Genomic DNA, 20,699 nt, shown 5'->3' with positions numbered 1-20,699 from the left:
TAGCGGCAACGACCGCATTTGGATCGAAAGAGGTAGCGACTTGGGTGTTTTTGCCCATCAAATCGACGGGCTCTGATACCAATTAGTACGCCCAATTAGTCTCAGATAGCAGAAAGCTAGAAATTGAAGGAACAGTGCAGGGATAGTAAAAGAGAAATGAGATTTAAAAGGAAAGGAGACACATTTTCATTCATCCATGCCCTAACAGCGTACATTACATTATTTATATTCAACTGAAAGGGAAACCCTAGCTCCAAACAGGCTGGGCCTTGAGCAAAACATAGTTGTGGGTTAACGGGTATGGGCTGAGAGAAAGAGCTAATAGGCCCTAAAAAAATGTGGTCCTAACAATTGAGCTCCTATGGAAGAACCAATATCAACTTGGTTATGCTTAAAACCGTGGGTGTGTATATCCTACGTAGGTGACTTTTTGGCAAGGTTCAGAATTTTACTCTTTGGAATATAGACAGTTTTATTTACAAAGTAATTTGGTGCTGCTGAAATTGTTTTTACAGGAAAACAGAAATTTTTTTCTACTTCCCGAACTCGAAAATCAATGAAATTTTGACACAACTTAGTTTTATGTGTCTACTTTGGATCTGGAAATTTTCACTCGTTTTGGTTGAATGAGTATTTTTGGTGAATTTTACGGTTCAGGTCACTTTTGTAGTTTGTATTACCATGAGATCTTCAACTCTATTTCTTTAAATGGATTTTTCTAGTTTGATTAAATGGAATTGTGAAATATAAATTTTCGTTGACATCATCTTAAGATGATATTGTTTTACATCCTTGATTAACCACTTTGTTTTTATTTTTTTTATTTATTTTTTTTAAATCTCACATCTCTAGTTTTGGGGTGTGACAATTTTGGTATCAAGACTTATCCTCTTGGCTCTTTGTAAACCCCTCCTCGATTACCAATCGATAATCGGAGGCGACCGGATATGCAGGTGGAAGGACGAAGGCGACTTAAGAATTCAGACAAGGATGTAAAAGGTGAAAGGGAAGGCTCGTATTTACAGAACAACGAAATCGAGAGGCTCAGATGCGGCGTCATCCAATTGCTCCTAGATGCTAAGCAGGTATCAATATTGACGCACCAAAGGTAAAAAAATTTCAGTAAAACGAAAGAAAAATGTGTCAAGTTCTCCCAATAAAAAAAGATAAAAAGCAGCCATACTCCCGGGAAGCACGCGGGCACAAATTCACTTTTCGGTCATCGGCGAACGTACGCACCGTTGCGAATAGTAACCGCAGAGAGAGAGAGAGAGAGAGAGCACAAAATATTTTAGTTCACGGGAGTGGGACCCAGGCCACAAGACTTTGTTCGTCTGCCTAATCATACTAACAAAATTATTCTTTTTAAAATTTGTAAGAATGTGAATTACGAGACAATGATTCAAGATCGAACGAATAGAGGAAGATCTAGGAAGATTTTGAAAGAAATTCTAAAAAAAGACTTCTGAATCCCACCTTCAATTCCTGGCCGCCTGAGTTATCGGCACGTCGAAATACTTCTGAATCTCGTCCAATTCCAATGGAGCAGCAGACATTCTCTTAGAGCAACTCCCATTTTTTTTCATGCCTTCCCCATCGTATTTCCCCCAACTTTCCATCCCCAATCAAACATCCTGAAAACATCACCCGAATCACCCGAAACACTGTTCGAACAGACGATGGATTCCTCCATTGTTGTCAGGGGATTTTCATCAACCACCTCGTAATCAAAAGGTGATGGAAGAGCAGCATCGTCCAAAATATAGTCCCAGATGCCTAAATCCTCAAAATCTTGAGAACCCATTTGTGGAAGTTGGTTGGGATTGTATTGCAACGGCAATGGGGGTGAAGTAAACTGATTGAAATTTTCAAGCCGTAGACTTTCTAACGCAGCACTGAAAAAGTAAATAACCCATGTTCTAATAACCATAAAACATATACATACACACAAATTAACACACACACACACATATATATATGGCATTCTTCAAATAAATGGAACACCAAAAGGCAAAATAAAAAAGTATATATGTTTTGATCATCTTACCTTTGATCCTGACATGGGTCCTGGTAGTACGGTATGGAGGAGTTAAACTCATGTGGGTCGGTCTCAATTTTTAGAACCAGATATTGGGAGAAAATGGAATCCGCCATTGGAGAGTTTTGGAGAGCTTATAGAATCACTAGAGAGAGTGGAGAACTAACCAGAAGAGAGAAGAGAGTATAAATTTGATTGAATCGGGAAGGAGAGATGGGATGAGAATTAAAGTTCGTGCAGACGCTCTCAAAAGGGGTACTTACTAAGTGGGAAATTTTATTTGTGAGCAATTACCAATCACAAAAGGGGCCGCACCATGCCTTAATTATGAATATAATGTTCAAGAATAATTGACTTGGTTATGGCTTAATTATGAATTTGAGTGTTGCATATTAGTAATGGGAATGATTTTGATATCGAATGTGTACGTAACGTGGATGGTTTTGATACTGAATGGTGAGTAATGTGAATGAGTTTTACACCGAACGTGGAGATGAGGTGGATACATACGTTTGGATACCTATGGCAGAGGTGATGGACCGTGTATGCATGCGGAGGCATATAGGATAGCGATTTAACAATGCATGCATAAATAAATGGGGTGCGATTTTGTTCACTATACTCAAGTGGTGTTAATGCTCATCACCTTACTTATCATCGTTGAATTAGTTTAAATTTTAAGATTTGTGTCTATCCACTTTACAGATCTCAAAATTTAAATTCATCAAATGGTGATAAATAAAACGGTGAAATCACCATCACTTAAGGATGGTAAGCAAAAAATATTCTCTCAATAAATGTACGAACATGAATGGCCCAAAGAACCAGAAAATTTGACGAGAGGATAGGATAGGAGGCTACTGAACGATTAACGATGTAGTGGACATTAATTCACATTAAAATGTGCTTAATTACGGTTCTAATTGTTACCATCTGTTATTTAATTAATTGGAGGTTTTTAACTTTTAATTTTTCATTTAACCACCCGCTCTTGTTTATAATTATTGTTTTTTTTTTTAAAAAAAAAATTAGAGACAATTTTCCATATTATTCTAGAAAGAAAGAGGAAGTGGGTGTGAATAAAGCCACACTGATAATCCATTTTTGGGGATTGAGAGGACTCAAAGATTCATTTCGGTCTAACTCTTAACACCATCATATGTGATTCAAGTTCGTTATAGATTAAGGATGCTATACGTAAACTTGAATTCTTTTCATATGTATGTAAGAATTTATATCTTAGTAATTGGTAATTAATTATTATCATTGTAATATAATTTTAAATTCATATTATGAACAAAAAAGAATGCATAAATTAGAAATTTTAACTAAGTCGTTCAAACAGAATGCATTGATTAATGACATGACATAGACGATGCCTATGGACACACTACGACATGGACGTCGATCTAACAAGTGTAAGTGTATGGTTTCACTTTTAATAACGTCCAAACCTTTTGTTTAAAACCCCCACATCTGCCGATTGAGAGATGTAATGTCCACGTTGGGAGACAATATCAGTATGACAATTTGGTTGCTAAAGCTCCAAATGTAGGTATTACCTCTTAAAATGGTCTTTTGATTTCCTTGCTAGCTAACGCCAGGAAGGTACCATCCAGTTACCAACAGTATACCAAATGAATTATAAAACCATGCAAGCAAATTTAAGCAAAGTCTATGCTGACCGAGCTTCAAACCGAACAACGTTTCAGCGAAGAAACTTACAAATCCACGACGAACGTTCAGAATTCATGACCGATCGAGATGCTTTAACAAGTCATTTACTTTTCTGGTTTCGCAAAGAACGGAATTAGACAAACGACTGTTGAGTCCGGCCGGCCAAGGAGATTGAATAACAATCGGACATTGCCGTATACAAAACACTTCACAGAAGTTGGTGCACTCCAACAAAATGCATAAGTGCTACTCTTAACACATTTTCCGTACCATGTTTGTAAGTCGTTCAACAATATCTCCATGCTAATGCCGGAGGCTGTCGTTGATTCATTTGTTCCACACATAACTAGCTTATTGGCTGTTTTTACTCGGAATCGTTTAAATCAGCTGGCTTCTCAACTAGCGTGGGCCTGCGGTGGTCACTATTACGTCCATGAAAGTGCATTTGCCGCAAAACGCAAAGGCATAAATGGCGGAACCTAGAGCTGGGGAGCCACCACCAGCCTCGGCCAGTGAATCTTGCAACCTATTCTCCTCTTTCCGCAGAGAATTTTCTGAGTTTTTTCTTGCAATAGTGCCGCCAAGCTCCCTGTATATAACATGCTCCCCAAGTCCGCCACTGCCGTGAATAAAACCTAAATGTGTGCTGTGCCCGCTTGCCAGCAGACCTTCTGAACTGGCTGGCTACAAACTTCAGGTCCTCTGCTTTTAAAGTAAACGCTTCAACTTCACAACTAGCACGGGCAGTTCGTGTGGAGTTGGGAAGATTAAACAATGATGCGCTGGGATCAAAAAACCATGTGAGAAGTTCTTCTCAACAGAAGTCACCAACCTTGAGATCTGCAGAACTGGAGTGTCTTCCATCACTCACGGTGGAACTCAATACCGTACCTCGCATTATCAACACCAACGATTCCACTGGATCTCCTTCCCGAACAATGTAGCTTCCCTCCGAATAGAGAATTGGCTTCAGACTGTCATACAGTATATTCAACAGTCGTTTCTCCATATTTTCAAAGAATGGCACCTTCAAAGTTAAATGAAATATAATCAAGAAACAGTCACAAAATCTAACCCAACACTTACACTAAACAGACTCAGTCTCGATGACGCTCACGTCCCTTTGTTTTGTTCGGAATGTAAGTTAGGAAATTCTGGATGAAAACTGATCATATTTGGACAATTGAAAAGAACTCACTTTAAGGATTGCACCCATGCAAACATATCGCTTCGTATCACTCCTGAGATCCCTGGGAAGACTCAGAAAAAAATTCTCCATGCTAACTCCTGTGTTTTCTTGCCATCGGTCACTTTGAATTGCACCCATGCAAACATATCGCTTCGTATCACACTGGCATGATTTTTACATGCTTCGCTCCAGCAAGTTACGTTCCTTTCTATAGAAAACAAATATCAAAAGGCTCCGACAACCTACAGGGCCAACAAAGGATCGTCAGAATCTGCACAAATTTCCTAATTATACATTGGTAAAGCATCAATTCTGTAAGAAAACATGGGAAATGGTTACGGGACTTACATGACTAGTGAGCATGTATAGAAAGAGATTAACCCATGCAGTTCCAGCGAGGATGCCCGAATTACTTGTAGCTTTTTTTCAATAAGGAACATATGCGAAGGAACCTCAGCACATATTGAAAGACAACTATGAAGTTCAATGTTTTTGTTGCACCCAAAACCCTTGAAGAATTTAGTTTTGGAACAATAGCAAAAAAGAGGATCTGAACACATTGATGCAAAGCTAAGGAGTCCACAAATGCAGTCATATAATATAACTATAGGTGAAGGGAGATGAAATTCCTGACCTGTGGGAGTGGAAGAATCATAAATACGTCTGCCGGGAAGTAGAAGAACAAATATCTCCATGCAATTGCCCGCATCTCTTTAAACAACTCAACTCTTCCAGAAGCTTGAGAAGAAAGACTGACAATAGCAGCACGGAATTGAAAAACCATATGGATTATATAAAAGAAGTCAACGAGGAACCGCAAAACAACAACTGGAGTCCCCAGTGTTGTGTCCAATCTAAGGCACTTCTTCTGAACATTAAAAACAAGGATATAAAAGAACAACGGATCCAGTGAGAGCGCAATTACACAAAAAGTTAGATATACATCATTCAACCTTCGGATCTCCTGCGGAAGAAGTCGACTCCTCTTGGAACCCAAAACTCCATGGTAAGAGGTCATTGTTTCTCCAACTCTCTTAATATAATCCCTACAGGTGTCTAACATATTCATACCTAACGATTTTCCATAAAATGGTGATGAAAGGGATAACTTGTACAAATCTTTACATTTTCCAATTTGATCCGATCCATTTGTTCGTAGAGCTATTTACTCGTTCTCCAACATTTCTGGAACACTTCTAACAGAGGGACAGATAGTCAATTTTGAAAGAACTTATTGTCAACCTCTTTCAGATATGAATCTTTCTGATTCAGAATATCAATATCCTCTTCAAACCCACGTCCCAAAACTCTAGCTATATTATGAAACTATTCTTTTTTAGCTACAAACGATAGAATAGTTATACTAAATTCATCTGACCGCCATTACCAGAAATCTTAATCTAGTAGTTATCTGCAGGGAGAAAGAAGACAGTTTGTGGATAAAAAGCTCAAACCATAGAGAGAGAGGGAGAGAAGACGAAGACTTCAAGTCAACTGCACCGGCCTTGCAAGTCGATAAATGTAATTAGTGCAGGATCCTTCAATACTGAGCTCCTGTGGACCAAGGCTTCTCCTCTTGGTTCTTTGTAAACCGCTCTCCTCGATTACCAATCGATAATCGACCTCGACTGAATGCACGGGTGGAAGGACGAAGGCGACTTGAGAATGTAAGAATTAACACACAAACCAAGATTAAAACTTGAACAACAACCTAATAAGAACTAACCAGAATTTGTGTGTGAGTGAACCAAGAAGAAAACATACCTGCAGAAGTTCCCGAACTAGAAGCCATAGAGCTAAGCTTTCAGTGAACCTTCTTCTCTCTTGCAGAAAATCAAGAACTCAACTTACAATAGGTTTAAGTCTCAATATGAGCGTGTATCCTGTGAGAGAAGAAGCCACTATATATATATATATTCTTTTCCATACCAGAAAAGAATTCCCTATTAAAATCCTTATAGAAAACAAATACTTGCTTTACTTGTTCCATAAGAACTGATCCTAATGCTATGCAAAACCTTTTTTCATTAAGGACTAGCAATCCTCTTATCAATAATACTTTTCTACCAAACTAAATACCCATAGCCGGTCCCTAAAACTTCTCTATCTCATGCTCATTCTAACAAAGAATTCAGAAAGGGATGTAAAAGCCGGTCCCTAAAACTTCTCTATCTCATACTCATTCTAACAAAGAATTCAGAAAGGGATGTAAAAGCCGGTCCCTAAAACTTCTCTATCTCATGCTCATTCTAACAAAGAATTCAGAAAGGGATGTAAAAGGTGAAAGGGAAGATTCTTATTTACAGAACCACGAAATCGAGAGGCTCAGATGCGGCGTCATCCAATATCTGCTAGATGCTAAGCAAGTCCGATATCTGACCGACCAAGGGTAAAAAAAATTTCAGTAAAACGAAGGGAAAATGTAATCCTTTCTCTCATATTCCATAAAATGAGAAGAAAAAAGAAAAAAGAATCGGACATTGCCATATGCAACACACATTTTACAGAAGTTGGTACACTCAACAAAATGTGGCTCTCTACCATTATGCTGTTACACTTTTTTTCCTTTTTATCAATTAAAACAGTTTCTGGATTACATTTTACAAGAAGACGACGACCGATCATATAACTTAATCGAAACCTCTACATACCTATTATTGCTCTTCAGCAGTAAAATCAGGCTCTGCCGGCTTCTGAAGTAGTATGGCCGGTAGTCTCTCTGGCACCCTTGCCTTCCGCGTACCACTACACGGTGTATTAGCAGCAAAACGTGGGGCATAAATGGTGGCCCCTAGACTTGGGGAGCTGACCCCAGCCTTGGCCAGTGCATCTTGCAGCCTATTCTCCTCTTCCTGCAGAGACTCTTCTAGCTTCTTCTTCATATGGCGGCGCCACGCTGCTTGTATAAAAGTAGCTGCCCAAGTCCTCCACTGCTGTGAGTAGAACCTGAATGTGTGCCGGAGCTGCTTGCTGTGGAGTCGCCTGTACTGAGAGGCTACGAACTTCAAGTCATCCGCTTTTAAAGCAAAGGCTTCAACTTCACTAAGGGATTGGACAGTTCTGGTCGAGGTTGGAAGATTAACTGATGTGTGGGGATCAAGAGCCCATGTCAAAAGTTCTTCGCCGCAAAAGTCACCGGCCTTGAGATATTCAGAGTTGAAAAAACCGGTTCTTCCACCAATTACGGTCATAGCCAATAGCCTGCCCCGCATAATGAAGAGCATTTCATCCACTGGGTCTCCCTCCCGAACAATATGAGTTGCCACTGTATATAGTACCGGCTTGAGACGGTCACACATTGCATTGAGCAGTCGTTCTGACACGCCCCGACCCCGATATTCCCCGAATACCAGGATAGGCACGTGCTGGCCGACACCCGAGGGTGACGAGAGCCATTTATTAAGTGCAAATGCTGAAAATAAAGGATAAATAAGGTTTATAAATATAAAAGAATAATGAATATGCAAATAAGGACCGTGTTCAGAGCACACCGCTAATCTAAAACACTAAAAGAAAATAATATAAAATTGAATGAAACCAAGGAGTGGGTCCTACACCAAGAGGACTCGAAGATGCCGATGCGAATGTGCCTGGACGTCGGGATTGTATGCCTCGATTCTAAGTCCTGAAGGGGGCGCAAAACAAACATGAGTGGACCAAGTTGATATATATAATATAATAAAACAGTTATCAACATACTAACCCCCAGGTTTTATGAAAACACATATATATGATGATAAACATAGGTTTTCCTAAACCTAGCATGTCATGCACTGTTTCAAATCATAAATCGCATAACTAATAAACACTAGTGAATGTCCGATATAACACTTCAGGCCCCATGCCGGCTCCCCGTCTCTGAGCACACAGTCAGAGGAAAATACACTTCAGGCCCCTTGCCGGCTCCCCGTCTCTGAGCAGACAGTCAGAGGAAAACACACTTCAGGCCCTATGCCAACACCAAACCGTCGCCCGGGACGGACCGGATCTATCCCTACGTCCCGTAGCGGAAAGGACCACTAGGTAAGTACAAAACCAGTGAACATACATATATTGAAAATCAACTTCATAGTATAAAGTCATCCATCATCTATACTATAAAGAGGTGTTCTAAACATGTTCTAAATATCATATCGTCATCCATCAGATATTCTATAAGAACATGGGTTATAGGAAAAATAGTAATAATTCAAACTAGCCTCAGTAAGCATGTTATCTCGTAAAACGTTTCATAAAACATAATCGTAAAGTCATGCTTTTCATGTATGCAGTTCTACTATTAAAACATGCATTTTTAGAAGGGGTCCACTCACAATACTTAGCCGTCGAAAAGCCACGTCATCTAGCGAAGAAGGAAACGCCACAGATAATTGCCCCTAAGCACATAAACGGTACATTTAGTCAAACTCTATTCAAACGATTGAATTTGGGAAAACGGACATCGGAAACGGGTTCAGGACGTCGAAATTAGCCTAGGGGGGGTCCCGCAAGAAAACCCAAAAAGTCAACCCCCGAGGTCAAAGTCAACGTTGACCGTTGACCGGGTCAACGGTCAACGGGTCATGTCCGGGTCAGGGTCAACGGGTCAGGGTCCGGGTCAATGGGTCAACGGGTCAGGCTTTAGGGTTTGGGTATTGGATTTGGACTTGGGTTGGATCCGGGTTGGGCCTAAGGGTTTAGGGTTAACGGGCCAGAGGCCCTAAAACAAACGGCCCAAAGGCCTAATTACAAAGGGTAATGGGTTTGGGCTGCCCAGGGTCTTGGGCTTGGCAGGAAAGGCCCAAAGGCCTTGGGTGTTCGCCGGAGTCCAAAGAGGGAGAAGGCCGGATTTCGGCCGGAGAATTCCCAAGCTCCGTTGGAGCTCAAAACTCAACCAAAACATGTCATTCAATATACCAAATTGAAGCCCCGAAGGTAAGGAATCGAAATATACCCTTGGTTCCCGTCATTGTGGCCGGAGTTGGCCGGAAAACAGCTTGGAAGCCACGGGTGTCCGCCGGAAACTGGGTAAGATTCAAATGAGCATAACTTCTTCAATACTCAATGAAATTAGGTGAAACAAAAAGGAAAGTTGTAGTACTCAGCGAGACGAAGAGATTGATACCTCGCACGCGGGCCAACTCGCCGTGGTTTGGCCGGAAATCGCCTCGAAAAGGGGCGGTGCTCGCCGGAAAACTGGGAAATGTCTCCCGAGGTGGTTTCTTCGTGGTTTGACGTCCCAAAACACATCCACGGGGTTAGAAAAGAGTTATAGGCGTGGGCATGGGTGTGTGTGTGTGTGTGTGTGTGTGTGTGGGTGTGTTCTTGTCGGACCGAGAGGGGGGGAAAGGAGAGAGCACAGAGGAAGAAAGAGAGAAGAGAGAAGAGAGAAGAGAGACTTTTCAGAAAAAAACAAAAGAAAGGGAAAGGGAAAGGAACCGGGGGACAAAAACAGGGGGTGGGCCCCTTGGGCTCACCAATTAAGGTTCAAAAACAATTTTAAAAGGAAAGGTATCCCCCAAACTTAGTGAAAATACAAAAATACCCATTTTCTTACGTAAATCCCGGGACAGGTTCTTACACGTTCATCCATAATCTCAAATATAGGCACCTTTAATGCAGTCAAGGAAAAAGTAAGAATCCATATCTAGTAGTTTGAAAGACATACTAAGATGACAATAACATAATGGTGAAGAAACTCACTCTCATAAGCAGAGGCAAACAGACATGGCGCTTTGTATCACTCCTGAGTTCCCTGGGAAGACTCAGAAAAAAATTCTCCATGCTAACTCCTGTGTTGTCTTGCCATTGGTCTCTTTGGTATTCCCGAATACGCTTCTTGAGATGAGGGGGAAGAGCATAAGAGGCCATCCAATATTCTCTCTCTTCCTCCTTAGATCTCATATCCGCCAATCTTGCAGTTTTCAACTGCAAATATGTCTGTGATCCACAACAAGATACACTTATTAATCGATCATATCCTAAACAACGTTAAACAAACGTGTCATACAAGTTTGGTTTATACGTATATCCAAACAATATATGCATGACGAATTGGTCGTTAGAGATTAGACTAAAGAATTGGAGGGACATTATGTATGCCACATAACTGAGAGCGATTACATGGACTAAATACCACCTACCTGCATATTTCCAATTAGAGATGACAACAGTACCAACCCAGAAAGTGAAACGAAAACTGCGTAGTAGACTTCCCAAACATATGTACTCGTTTTGAGGCCTTGACCGAGGGAGCTGCAGAATATAAGGCTTAAACATATGAGAAGCTAGTCTAAATAGTGCAGACAAAAATCCTTAACGAACAAATGCGATAGGATGAAATGTTGAACCTCAAATTTTGCAGTCCCCACCAAACGCAGTAAGAAATCTTTTCTATGAAATCTGCTGAGTCGTTCACAACACCGGATTCAAGGGCGTCAGCGTATATTCCAAAATTAAAAGGTGTGGAGCTTGGTATCTTTGTAGAGCAAGAGTCGTTTGGAAATGATCTAGCTCCGAAGGTGTCATCACAAAATAAAGAACAATGTACACCGGTATGATTTTGACATGCTTCACTCCAGCAACTTACGTTCCTTTCTATAGAAAACAGGTACCAAAAGGCTCCAACAACCTACAGGGCCAACAAACCACACTGGATTGTCAGAATCTGCACAAATTTCCTAATAATACATTGGTAAAGCATAAATTCTGCAAGAAAACATGGGAAATGGTTACGGGACTTACATGACTAGCAAGCATGTATAGAAAGAGATTAACCCATGCAGTTCCAGCGAGGATGCCCGAATTACTGGTAACTTTTTTCAATAAGGAACAGATGCGAAGGAGCCTCAGCACATATTGAAAGACAACTATGAAGTTCAATGATTTTGTTGCACCCAAAACCCTTGAAGCATTTAGTTTTGGAACAATAGCAAAAATGAGGACCTGAACACGTTGATGCAAAGCTTATGAGTCCACAAATGCAGTCATATAATATACCTAAAGGTGAAGGGAGATGAAATTCCTGACCTGTGGCAGTGGAAGAATCACAAATACGTCTGCCGGGAAGTAGAAGATCAAATATCTCCATGCAATTGCCCGCATCTCTTTAAACAACTCAACTCTTCCAGAAGCTTGAGAAGAAAGACTACGAATAGCAGCACGGAATTGAAAAACCAGATGGATTATATATAAGAAATCGACGAGGAACCGCAAAACAACGACTGGAGTCCCCAGTGTTGTGTCCAATCTAAGGCACTTCTTCTGAACATTAAAAACAAGGATATAACAGAATAACGGATCCAGTGAGAGCGCAATTACACAAAAAATTAGATACACATCATTCAACCTTCGGATCTCCTGCGGGCCAAGTCGACTCCTCTTGGAACCCAAAACTTCATGGTAAGCGGTCATTGTTTCTCCAGCTCCCCTAATATAATCCATCAATATCCTCTTCAAACCCACGTCCCAATGATAGAATAATTATACTAAATTATCCGCAGGAAGAGAGACGACAGTTTGTGGATAAAAAGCTCAAACCATAGAGAGAGAGAGAGAGAGAGAGAGAGAGAGAGAGAAAGACGAAGGCTTCAAGTCAACTGCAACGGCCTTTCAAGTCAAGAAATGCAACTAGTGCAGGAACCTTCAATATTGAGCTCCTGTGTACCAAGACTTATCCTCTTGGCTCTTTGCAAACCCCTCCTCGATTACCAATCGATAATCGAAGGCGATCGGATATGCGGGTGGAAGGACGAAGGGGACTTAAGAATTCAGACAAGGATGTAAAAGGTGAAAGGGAAGGCTCTTGATTACAGAACAAAGAAATCGAGAGGCTCAGATGCGGCGTCATCCAATTGCTCCTAGATGCTAAGCAAGTATAAATAGTGACGGACCAAAGGTAAAAAAATTTCAATAAAACGAAAGAAAAATGTAATCCTTTCTCTCATATTCCGTAAAATGAGAAAAATAGAATCGGACATTGCCATATACAACACACATTTTACAGTTGTTGGTACACTCAACAAAATGTGGCTCTCTACCATTATGCTGCTACACTTTTCTTCCTTCCTTTTTAACGCTTAAAACGGTTTCTCGGTTACATTTTACAACAAGAAGACGACTGATCATATAACTTAATCAAAACCACTATATACCTACTACTGCTCTTCAGCAGTAAAATCAGGCTCCGCCGGCTTCTGAAGTAGCATCGCCGGTAGTCTCTCTGGCACCCTTGCCTTCCGCGTACCACTACGCCGTATAGTACGCAGTATATTAGCAGCAAAACGTGAGGCATAAATGGTGGCCCCTAGACTTGGGGAGCTGACCCCAGCCTTGGCCAGTGCATCTTGCAGCCTATTCTCCTCTTCCTGCAGAGACTCTTCTAGCTTCTTCTTCATATGACGGCGCCACGCTGCTTGTATAAAAGTAGCTGCCCAAGTCCTCCACTGCTGTGAGTAGAACCTGAATGTGTGCCGGAGCTGCTTGCTGTGGAGTCGCCTGAACTGAGAGGCTACGAACTTCAAGTCATCCGCTTTTAAAGCAAAGGCTTCGACTTCACTAAGGGCTTGGACAGTTCTGGTTGAGATTGGAAGATTAGCTGATGTGTGGGGATCAAGAGCCCATGTCAAAAGTTCTTCGCCGCAAAAGTCACCAGCCTTGAGATATTCAGAGTTGAAGAAACCGGTTCTTCCACCATTCGTGGTCATAGTCAATAGCCTGCCCCGCATAATAAAGAGCATTTCATCCACTGGGTCTCCCTCCCTAACGATATAGCTTTCCTCTGTATATAGTACCGGCTTGAGACGGTCACACATTGCATCGAGCAGTTGTTCATCCATTTTCTCGAACATTGGCACCTTTAATGCAGTCAAGGAAAGAGTAAGAATCAATATCTAGTGGTTCAAATGCACATTAAGATGACAACAACAATGGTGGAGAAACTTACTCTCATAAGCAGAGCCAAACAGAGATGGCGCTTTATGTCCCTTCTAAGATCCTTGGGAAGATTACATATCAAATTCTCTTCATCAACACCTCTGGTTTCTTGCCATTTATATTGTTCATACCGCCTGATGCGCTCTCTCAAATTCTCAGGTAGCAAGCGGTGGGACATCCATTGTTCTGCATCTCTCCTTTTCACCCTCATTTCCTCCAATCTTGTGGTTGTAGATTGCAAATATGTCTGTTTCAAAAATTTAAAGTTCATCAGAACCTCACGACAGAAACAGAAACGATATGTCAATCCTGTAAAACTACAGGCACAACATTAAGTACCAACCTGCATATTTCCGATGAGAAATGAAAATAGCACCAACCCAGCGATAGAAATGAAGACTGCAAAGCAGATTTCCCATACATATGTACTGGTTGCAAGGTTCTGACCAAGTGAACTGCAAAATGAAAATATCGAGAATCAATATGAAATAAAGATACTGTATCAAGTATAAAATACTCGTTTTATAAGTCAACTCTACTGAGCTCGTCATCAGAAGACCCTAAGAATGCAGACAAAGACAAGTTGTATAGGCACACCTCAAATTCCGTAGGCCCCACCAAAAGCAGTAAAAGAATTTCTGAGGAAAATCTGTGCTTGACTCAACAATACCAGATTGAAGGGCATCAAGGAATATTCCAAAATCAAACTGTGTTTTATCTTCATCTTGTATCGGGCAGGAAGAATTTAAGAATTTGATCTTACTAAAAGCATTGAAGCTCACGGTATCACAGTGTAAATCCTTGAGCGAGCATATGGTTGTATTGTTCCCACATGCTGCTTTCCAGCACTTGGTTTCACGTTCTATAGAGAACAAGTACCAAAAAGCTCCCAGTACCTAAGAGCAGCATATCACTTGAAAATCAGAAGATTCAATGAAGAAGGAAAATTGTATTGTAGCTATGAATATCATGATCAAACTTACATGACTGGCGAGCATGTAAAGAAAAAGATTAAATGCAGCTCCTGCCCAAGCAGTTTCGGTAAGTATACCAGAAGCCCTTGTGACTTCTCTATACAATGGATATATCCGTATAAACCTTGGAAAATACTGGAACAGAACAACAAACTTCAACAAATTCTTTGTATTCAACGTTTTTGAGCCTCCCAATTTTGGAATGAAAATTAGAATAACCACCTGGACATATTTCATAGTATCATTAGGGGTCCAAAGCGGAATCAAAATGATGCACAAACATTCTAATCTAAACAAGGCGTCAACGACCACTAACCACACTATATGCCGAATTTAAAGTAGCAGATACTACATACAATTAAGTAATATACGCAACACCAAAAGTATACACAATATTGGGCCAAAATGATTACACATTATGTGCAGAGAGAGTACAGATTGTGCATAAAGATACCCCTCAACCCGCCATATTAGATGAGTAACTGAACAGTAAATTAATGCACCTCATAAAAGTTAGGAAGGGTTAGCTTACTTGTGGGAGAGGAAGGACTGCAAGAATGTCAATTAGGAAGTATGATGAGAGATACCTCCTTGCAATAGCCCAAGCATCTTCAACTAAAACACCTCTTCCAAACACTCGAGAAGAAGGAGCAATAAATCCAGTACGAAACTGGAAAATTATGTGAACAATATAAAATATATCTGTGAATGAACGCAAAACACTAGCTGTTATCTCCATCTTCCTGTCCAAACCAAGGCACTTTTTCTTATCATCGATGACAGGGATATAAAAGAACAAGGGATCAAGGGAGACGGCAATAATACATGCCAATACAAATATCTTATTCCACTTCTGAAGGAATGGCCCTTGAGGATCAAGAATTCCACTACCAAAGCTGTTGCCAACAACACTGTCAATTGAATAAGAATTCCATGACTTCTTAATCCGCTCAGAACCAGATTCCAAGCTTCTTTGGAATTTGACTGACACCGAGTTAATCGTTCTTCTGAACTTCCCTGGTGGCATGTCATCATCTGGAGAATATAATGGCTCAACATTTTTCTCTGCAGTCCAATCCTGAAACCTGAAACAAGACATTATATTTCCAATTTAAATAACACGCAAGGAGATTTCCAAGCATCTAGCATTACATACAACAGTTAAACATAATTCCGAACGAAGGGACAGGGACAGGGTGGTGGAATTATGTGCCAATGTGCGGACAGAACCAGTGAAAGAAGTGATATTAGCAACAGTGGTGGCACATTATTAGCATCCCATCGCCACCGTGATATAAAACTCCCGGCAAGTACTTCATAGTAGCAGGACAACAAACATCAAAGTCCTGACCTATTTGGATCCAAAAGCCAGGAAATTGCTGTATAGTTGCAAACTAGTCAACATGATATCATGTATGTAAGGTTATAGTACAAATCGTCAAACTAACCTGACGAACCTCTCTTGCTGAAAATTCATGACTACAACTTGTTTTCGATAGAATCTCCAAACCGAAAGTTAACCTCCGAACGTTTGAATAATCCGAAGAGCTTCCTCGTGCACCACCAAGTTCCCAAAAGCAGTCCCTAGACAACGATTCAAAGTGAAGCAAAATGAGTTCAGCATAGAAACTTCGGTAATTTCACAAGATGTTTCGTAGAATTACTCGCCTAAACGCGTTAATAAAAGGGGGAACTTTATCTGAGGTCCAAGAGCAATATCAAAGTGCTGTTTGCCCCAATTCAAAAAGCACAAATCGCACTAACGCTCAATATCCATACAAAAATACCTTCATTTGAACAATATCTCCCTAAATTTAGCATCCATTTTTTTTTTTCATACATTCATAAATTCAATGCTAACAACAAAATATAATCAAGTAAATAAAAAATATGGTCACAAATGGACCAACGGGACCTCTTGCATTCAAAATTTGAACCAAAAGCCAAAGAATTTCAACAAAAAAAAACTGATATTTTTGGATTTCCAATTTCATATCCTTTCCAAAAAAGACCAAAAAACTAAATCTTTAACATTCCAAAGACTAAAAATTCAATCTTTGGAGGGAAAACCATGCCACTGAAACCAAAAGAAAAAAGGAACAAAAGTAGCAAATTGAGGAAAGCCTAACAACAAAAACTGCTGATATATAAGAACTCACCAAACAATAAAGTCTGAGAGCCACTAAGAGAACAGATTGTCCACGGCGGAAGAACCCAAACCAAAGCTTCTCCTTGTGATTATCTCCCAATACCCAGATAGCTTTTCGTGCTTTAATGCTCAATATTCAATCAGTGAGAGAGAGAGAGAGAGAGAGAGAGAAACTGATTAGAGAGGAAGAAGAAGCAAAAGAAGAAGAAGACGAAGGTTCTCGGAAATGCGTAGGAAGTGAGTCAGTGGGTCTCCGGGTCAAGTGACTCGACCACTCCGTCGTGATTCAATTATAGATTTTGAGACAGGCGTTCGGACAGAGACGGGGAGAGAGAGGAAGTCCAACAAAGTTTGTGATTAGGCAGACGAACAAAGTCTTGTGGCCTGGGTCCCACTCCCGTGAACTAAAATATTTTGTGCTCTCTCTCTGCGGTTACTATTCGCAACGGTGCGTACGTTCGCCGATGACCGAAAAGTGAATTTGTGCCCGCGTGCTTCCCGGGAGTATGGCTGCTTTTTATCTTTTTTTATTGGGATAACTTGATATTCATCAAATTTTGTCAGTCATTAGTAGGATTAGTCAACTTCAATGAAATAGGTGCAATAATTATTTGTGGTTTAACTAATCCCTTAATTGTAGGATTAGTTATAGCCATACAATCACCTCAACCCCCAGTCTCATCCCTTCTTATTTCCTTCTTCCAGGCAATTCCCTTCGTTAGATCAATGGAATCAATCCTCCTCTTTTTTTGTCTTTTTTTTATGGATAATATTTTTGTGTTCTTCCCTCCAAATTCATTCCTTTAATAGAGGTATATTATATCATACTTATATTTCTATGTTCCGCCATGTAGGTTCCCATAATTTTTCTTCCAATACAATAGGTAGTTATTAGATTATATCGGTTTTGTTTTCTTCATAAATAGTAGGTAGTTACTAGATAATATTTTAGTTTGAGTATTTAAATATTCAAATTTTAAAAACTGAATAAATGATAAAAAAAAATTTAAAGAAATTAAATATTTTTATCTGAATGGGCAGAATTGATATCAAAATATGTAATTAGATAACTGGACTCAGTCCCAAAAACTATCTATGTTTTTGGAGGTAGATCCAAAAGTCCCTTTTTTATTTCCTGTTTCAACCGTTGTTTTCTTCTTTTTTTTTTTCTTTTTTTTGGAATTTAGAATTTATTTTTTTACTAGCCTCTCCTCAAACTCTAATGCACGTGACAATTTTTTTTCTCAAATTATTGGTATTTTAAATATTTTATTTTTATTTGAAAAATCTACGTTGGGTGAGGTTGTTTTCTTTCGATTGTTTTATTAATTTATCTTTATTTAATTAAAGTGTGGTGATATTTACATTTTTTTTTTTTTAACATTCTACACGGATTTTTTGATTTTGAATCTTCGGAACAAATAATTGAAGAATATCAAATGATATAAATTAACAATGAGTGTGTGAGGGATAAAATAGGTGGGTGGATAGCGTCACACTAACAAAATTATTCTTTTTAAAATTTGTAAGAATGTAGGAGTATCATAAATTTGCACTCCAAATCTCTCCCAATTATTTTCTGGCTTTCTATTTCTGAAATTGGAATAGAAAATCCCACTTGGAATATTTTTTTTGTTCTTTTGGTTATACCAGAATAATATCTTTTCAATCAGGTTTGTACGTTTGAATCAAAAATTGTCTTTCTATTAGGCAATTATTACAAATATTTAGTATTTTAAATCCCACTTGAAAAGTACTGTGCGAGTAATGATGGTAGTCGATATTATATATAAACATTTTTTGGTTGGAATTGTCGATAATTTGTATTAGAGAGAGCCACAACTCACTAATATGGGACTAGGATGCTCTTCGCATCTCTTTTATCTGGATTCTCCAAATCCTTTAATTATTTTCTTATTTCTTATCTTATTAATTTAATAAAAAATAAAGCAAAAGCGGGTAGCAGTAATCGAATCCGCATTGTTAGCTTGGAAGGCTAGGGGTAATAGTCAAAGTTAATTTACCATTTTTAGCGTCTCTAATTCAAAGTTAAACGTGAAACTTTGATTTCATTCGGCTCCTTTATGGAAGATGTATAAATTCCTATATTAAGACATGAACGAAAGAAAAAAAAAAATTTCCAACCCATTTAACCTAAAATTGAACGGCCAAGAATTAATTTCTTATTCATGTTTTCCCATCTTCACCTTTTCATGTTCATCTTCTTTCATGTTCACATTTTCATGTTTATCTTCTTTCTTTTCTCTCTTCTCCAACTCTATTTCTAGATCCAAATGAGAGGAATGCCAGCAAGAATCATAGTTCAAGCGCAAAAGAAAGAGTATACAGAATACAGTTGTAGTAATATGATTAAGCCCAAAATCTGCGTAGGCAATTTTTATTATCTTCCTAAATAGCATTTTTTTAAGAAAAACTAATGAAAAGTCTTCAAAAATTTTAGGTTATAACGAAAATGACAAAATAAAGATGTAAATGAATAGTATCAGAAATGATTTTTCAAGGTAAAAATGTCATTTTTGTTAAAAATGAATAATACCATAAGTGTTTCATTAAGATTTTTTTTAAATTATTATTTTATATGAGTTTTGAGGTTCGTGCTACGTACATTGGATGCCTGAATTGATTTGGATTATTGTTTCTGAGCATGGAGAATTTCAGCTCGCGCTCTTCAATAACAAAAATTGGAGAAATCTTTTTGTAGACGGTGTGCGATGTCGACTCTTCTTCTGTGTTCTCAACAACAACAAAATCTTATCTCACTATTTGTGGTCGACTGTATGAATCCTTGAAACACCAGTGAAGTTGGCTCTTCTGTACTCTCATATTCATTTATTTAGTGAAGGGAGTGTGATGATGATGGGGAAATACGGGGAGGGAGACTGATGTTCATTTTAGGTGCGGAAAATCTTGTGTGTTTACTGATAACTACCTACATAACATTAATCTTTGAGTGTTCGTGTCGATTTTTGACATATTTGATGTCAAGTGAAATGGGGTTGTCACAAGAACAGCATCATTTTTCATGAGGGAGAGCCACTTGCTGAAATGCTCTTCGTCACGCGCGGTAAGCTATTGACTTACACCGCCTCTGCTACTGCTAGGGTAAGATTTCTTGGCAAAGGTGACTTCTACGGAGACGAGCTTTTCGATTGGGTGCTGATCAACTGTGCCAGCTTATCTAACTTCCCCTTGTCAACTGATACTGTCAAGGGGCAAACGGAAGTTGAAGTGTTTGTTCTAAGGTCGCAGCAATTGAAGACGGTGGTCTTTAAATTCTGGTGGCTTTTCACCAAAGAGCTACGCCGCCACTCGAGCGTTAATACTAGCTTTAGCGTGGAGCAATGGAAACCAAGGGCAGCTTATGCTTTGCAAGCAGCATTGCGTCGCCATAAAAAGAAAACCTTGATTGTGCGAAGGAGACGTTAATTATTGAGAAGTACTCCATTCTGCTGCTACTTTATATCAAACAGATTTTATATCTACATATTTCGTAGTACATAGAGTAGTTAGTCTCGGTATTTCATTTTTTTTTATATTAAATAGTGTATAAGACATTTTTCTAACTTCATCTTATTTAAAGATTAAAATCTAGTTTTTTATATTTTAAATCCATCTTGGAGAGTATTGCGTGAGCAATGGTGATTAGTCGTTATTATAAACATGTCTTGGTTGGAATTATAGATAATTGTCCTTGAGAGAGCCACAATTGACTAATATGGGATTAGGATTTTCTTCGAA

The 20,699-nt window shown here is 39.2% G+C and overlaps 2 protein-coding genes and 2 pseudogenes across 2 annotated transcripts; all 4 read right to left on the bottom strand.

The window, feature by feature from the left end:
* Positions 1–1,370: 1,370 nt before the first annotated feature.
* LOC125471112 lies at positions 1,371–2,436 on the bottom strand. The gene is made up of 2 exons (XM_048571072.1): positions 2,048–2,436; positions 1,371–1,895 (listed from the first exon to the last, which is right to left on the bottom strand). The coding sequence occupies exons 1-2, from the start codon at positions 2,152–2,154 to the stop codon at positions 1,583–1,585; spliced, it is 420 nt and encodes a 139-aa protein (XP_048427029.1). The 5' UTR covers positions 2,155–2,436; the 3' UTR covers positions 1,371–1,582.
* Positions 2,437–3,572: 1,136 nt separating this feature from the next.
* On the bottom strand, positions 3,573–6,783 carry LOC125471111 (annotated as a pseudogene).
* A 273-nt stretch (positions 6,784–7,056) lies between these two features.
* On the bottom strand, positions 7,057–12,667 carry LOC125471110 (annotated as a pseudogene).
* Positions 12,668–12,802: 135 nt separating this feature from the next.
* On the bottom strand, positions 12,803–17,103 carry LOC103943447 (cyclic nucleotide-gated ion channel 1). Its single transcript, XM_018646513.2, has 8 exons — positions 16,951–17,103; positions 16,240–16,375; positions 15,324–15,876; positions 14,801–15,013; positions 14,415–14,713; positions 14,161–14,272; positions 13,828–14,064; positions 12,803–13,738 (listed from the first exon to the last, which is right to left on the bottom strand). Exons 2-8 carry the CDS (start codon positions 16,266–16,268, stop codon positions 13,040–13,042), a joined length of 2,142 nt encoding a protein of 713 aa, XP_018502029.2. The 5' UTR covers positions 16,269–16,375; positions 16,951–17,103; the 3' UTR covers positions 12,803–13,039.
* Between the last annotated feature and the right edge of the window lie 3,596 nt (positions 17,104–20,699).

Source organism: the organism of the source record quoted next, unplaced genomic scaffold (assembly GCF_019419815.1).
Source record: "Pyrus x bretschneideri cultivar Hongxiangsu unplaced genomic scaffold, Pyrus_bretschneideri_v1 Contig57, whole genome shotgun sequence".
In the NCBI taxonomy this organism is placed as follows: domain Eukaryota; kingdom Viridiplantae; phylum Streptophyta; class Magnoliopsida; order Rosales; family Rosaceae; genus Pyrus; species Pyrus x bretschneideri.
The sequence above is the reverse complement of the archived record's forward strand: the minus strand, read 5'-3'. Positions and strand labels throughout refer to the sequence as shown.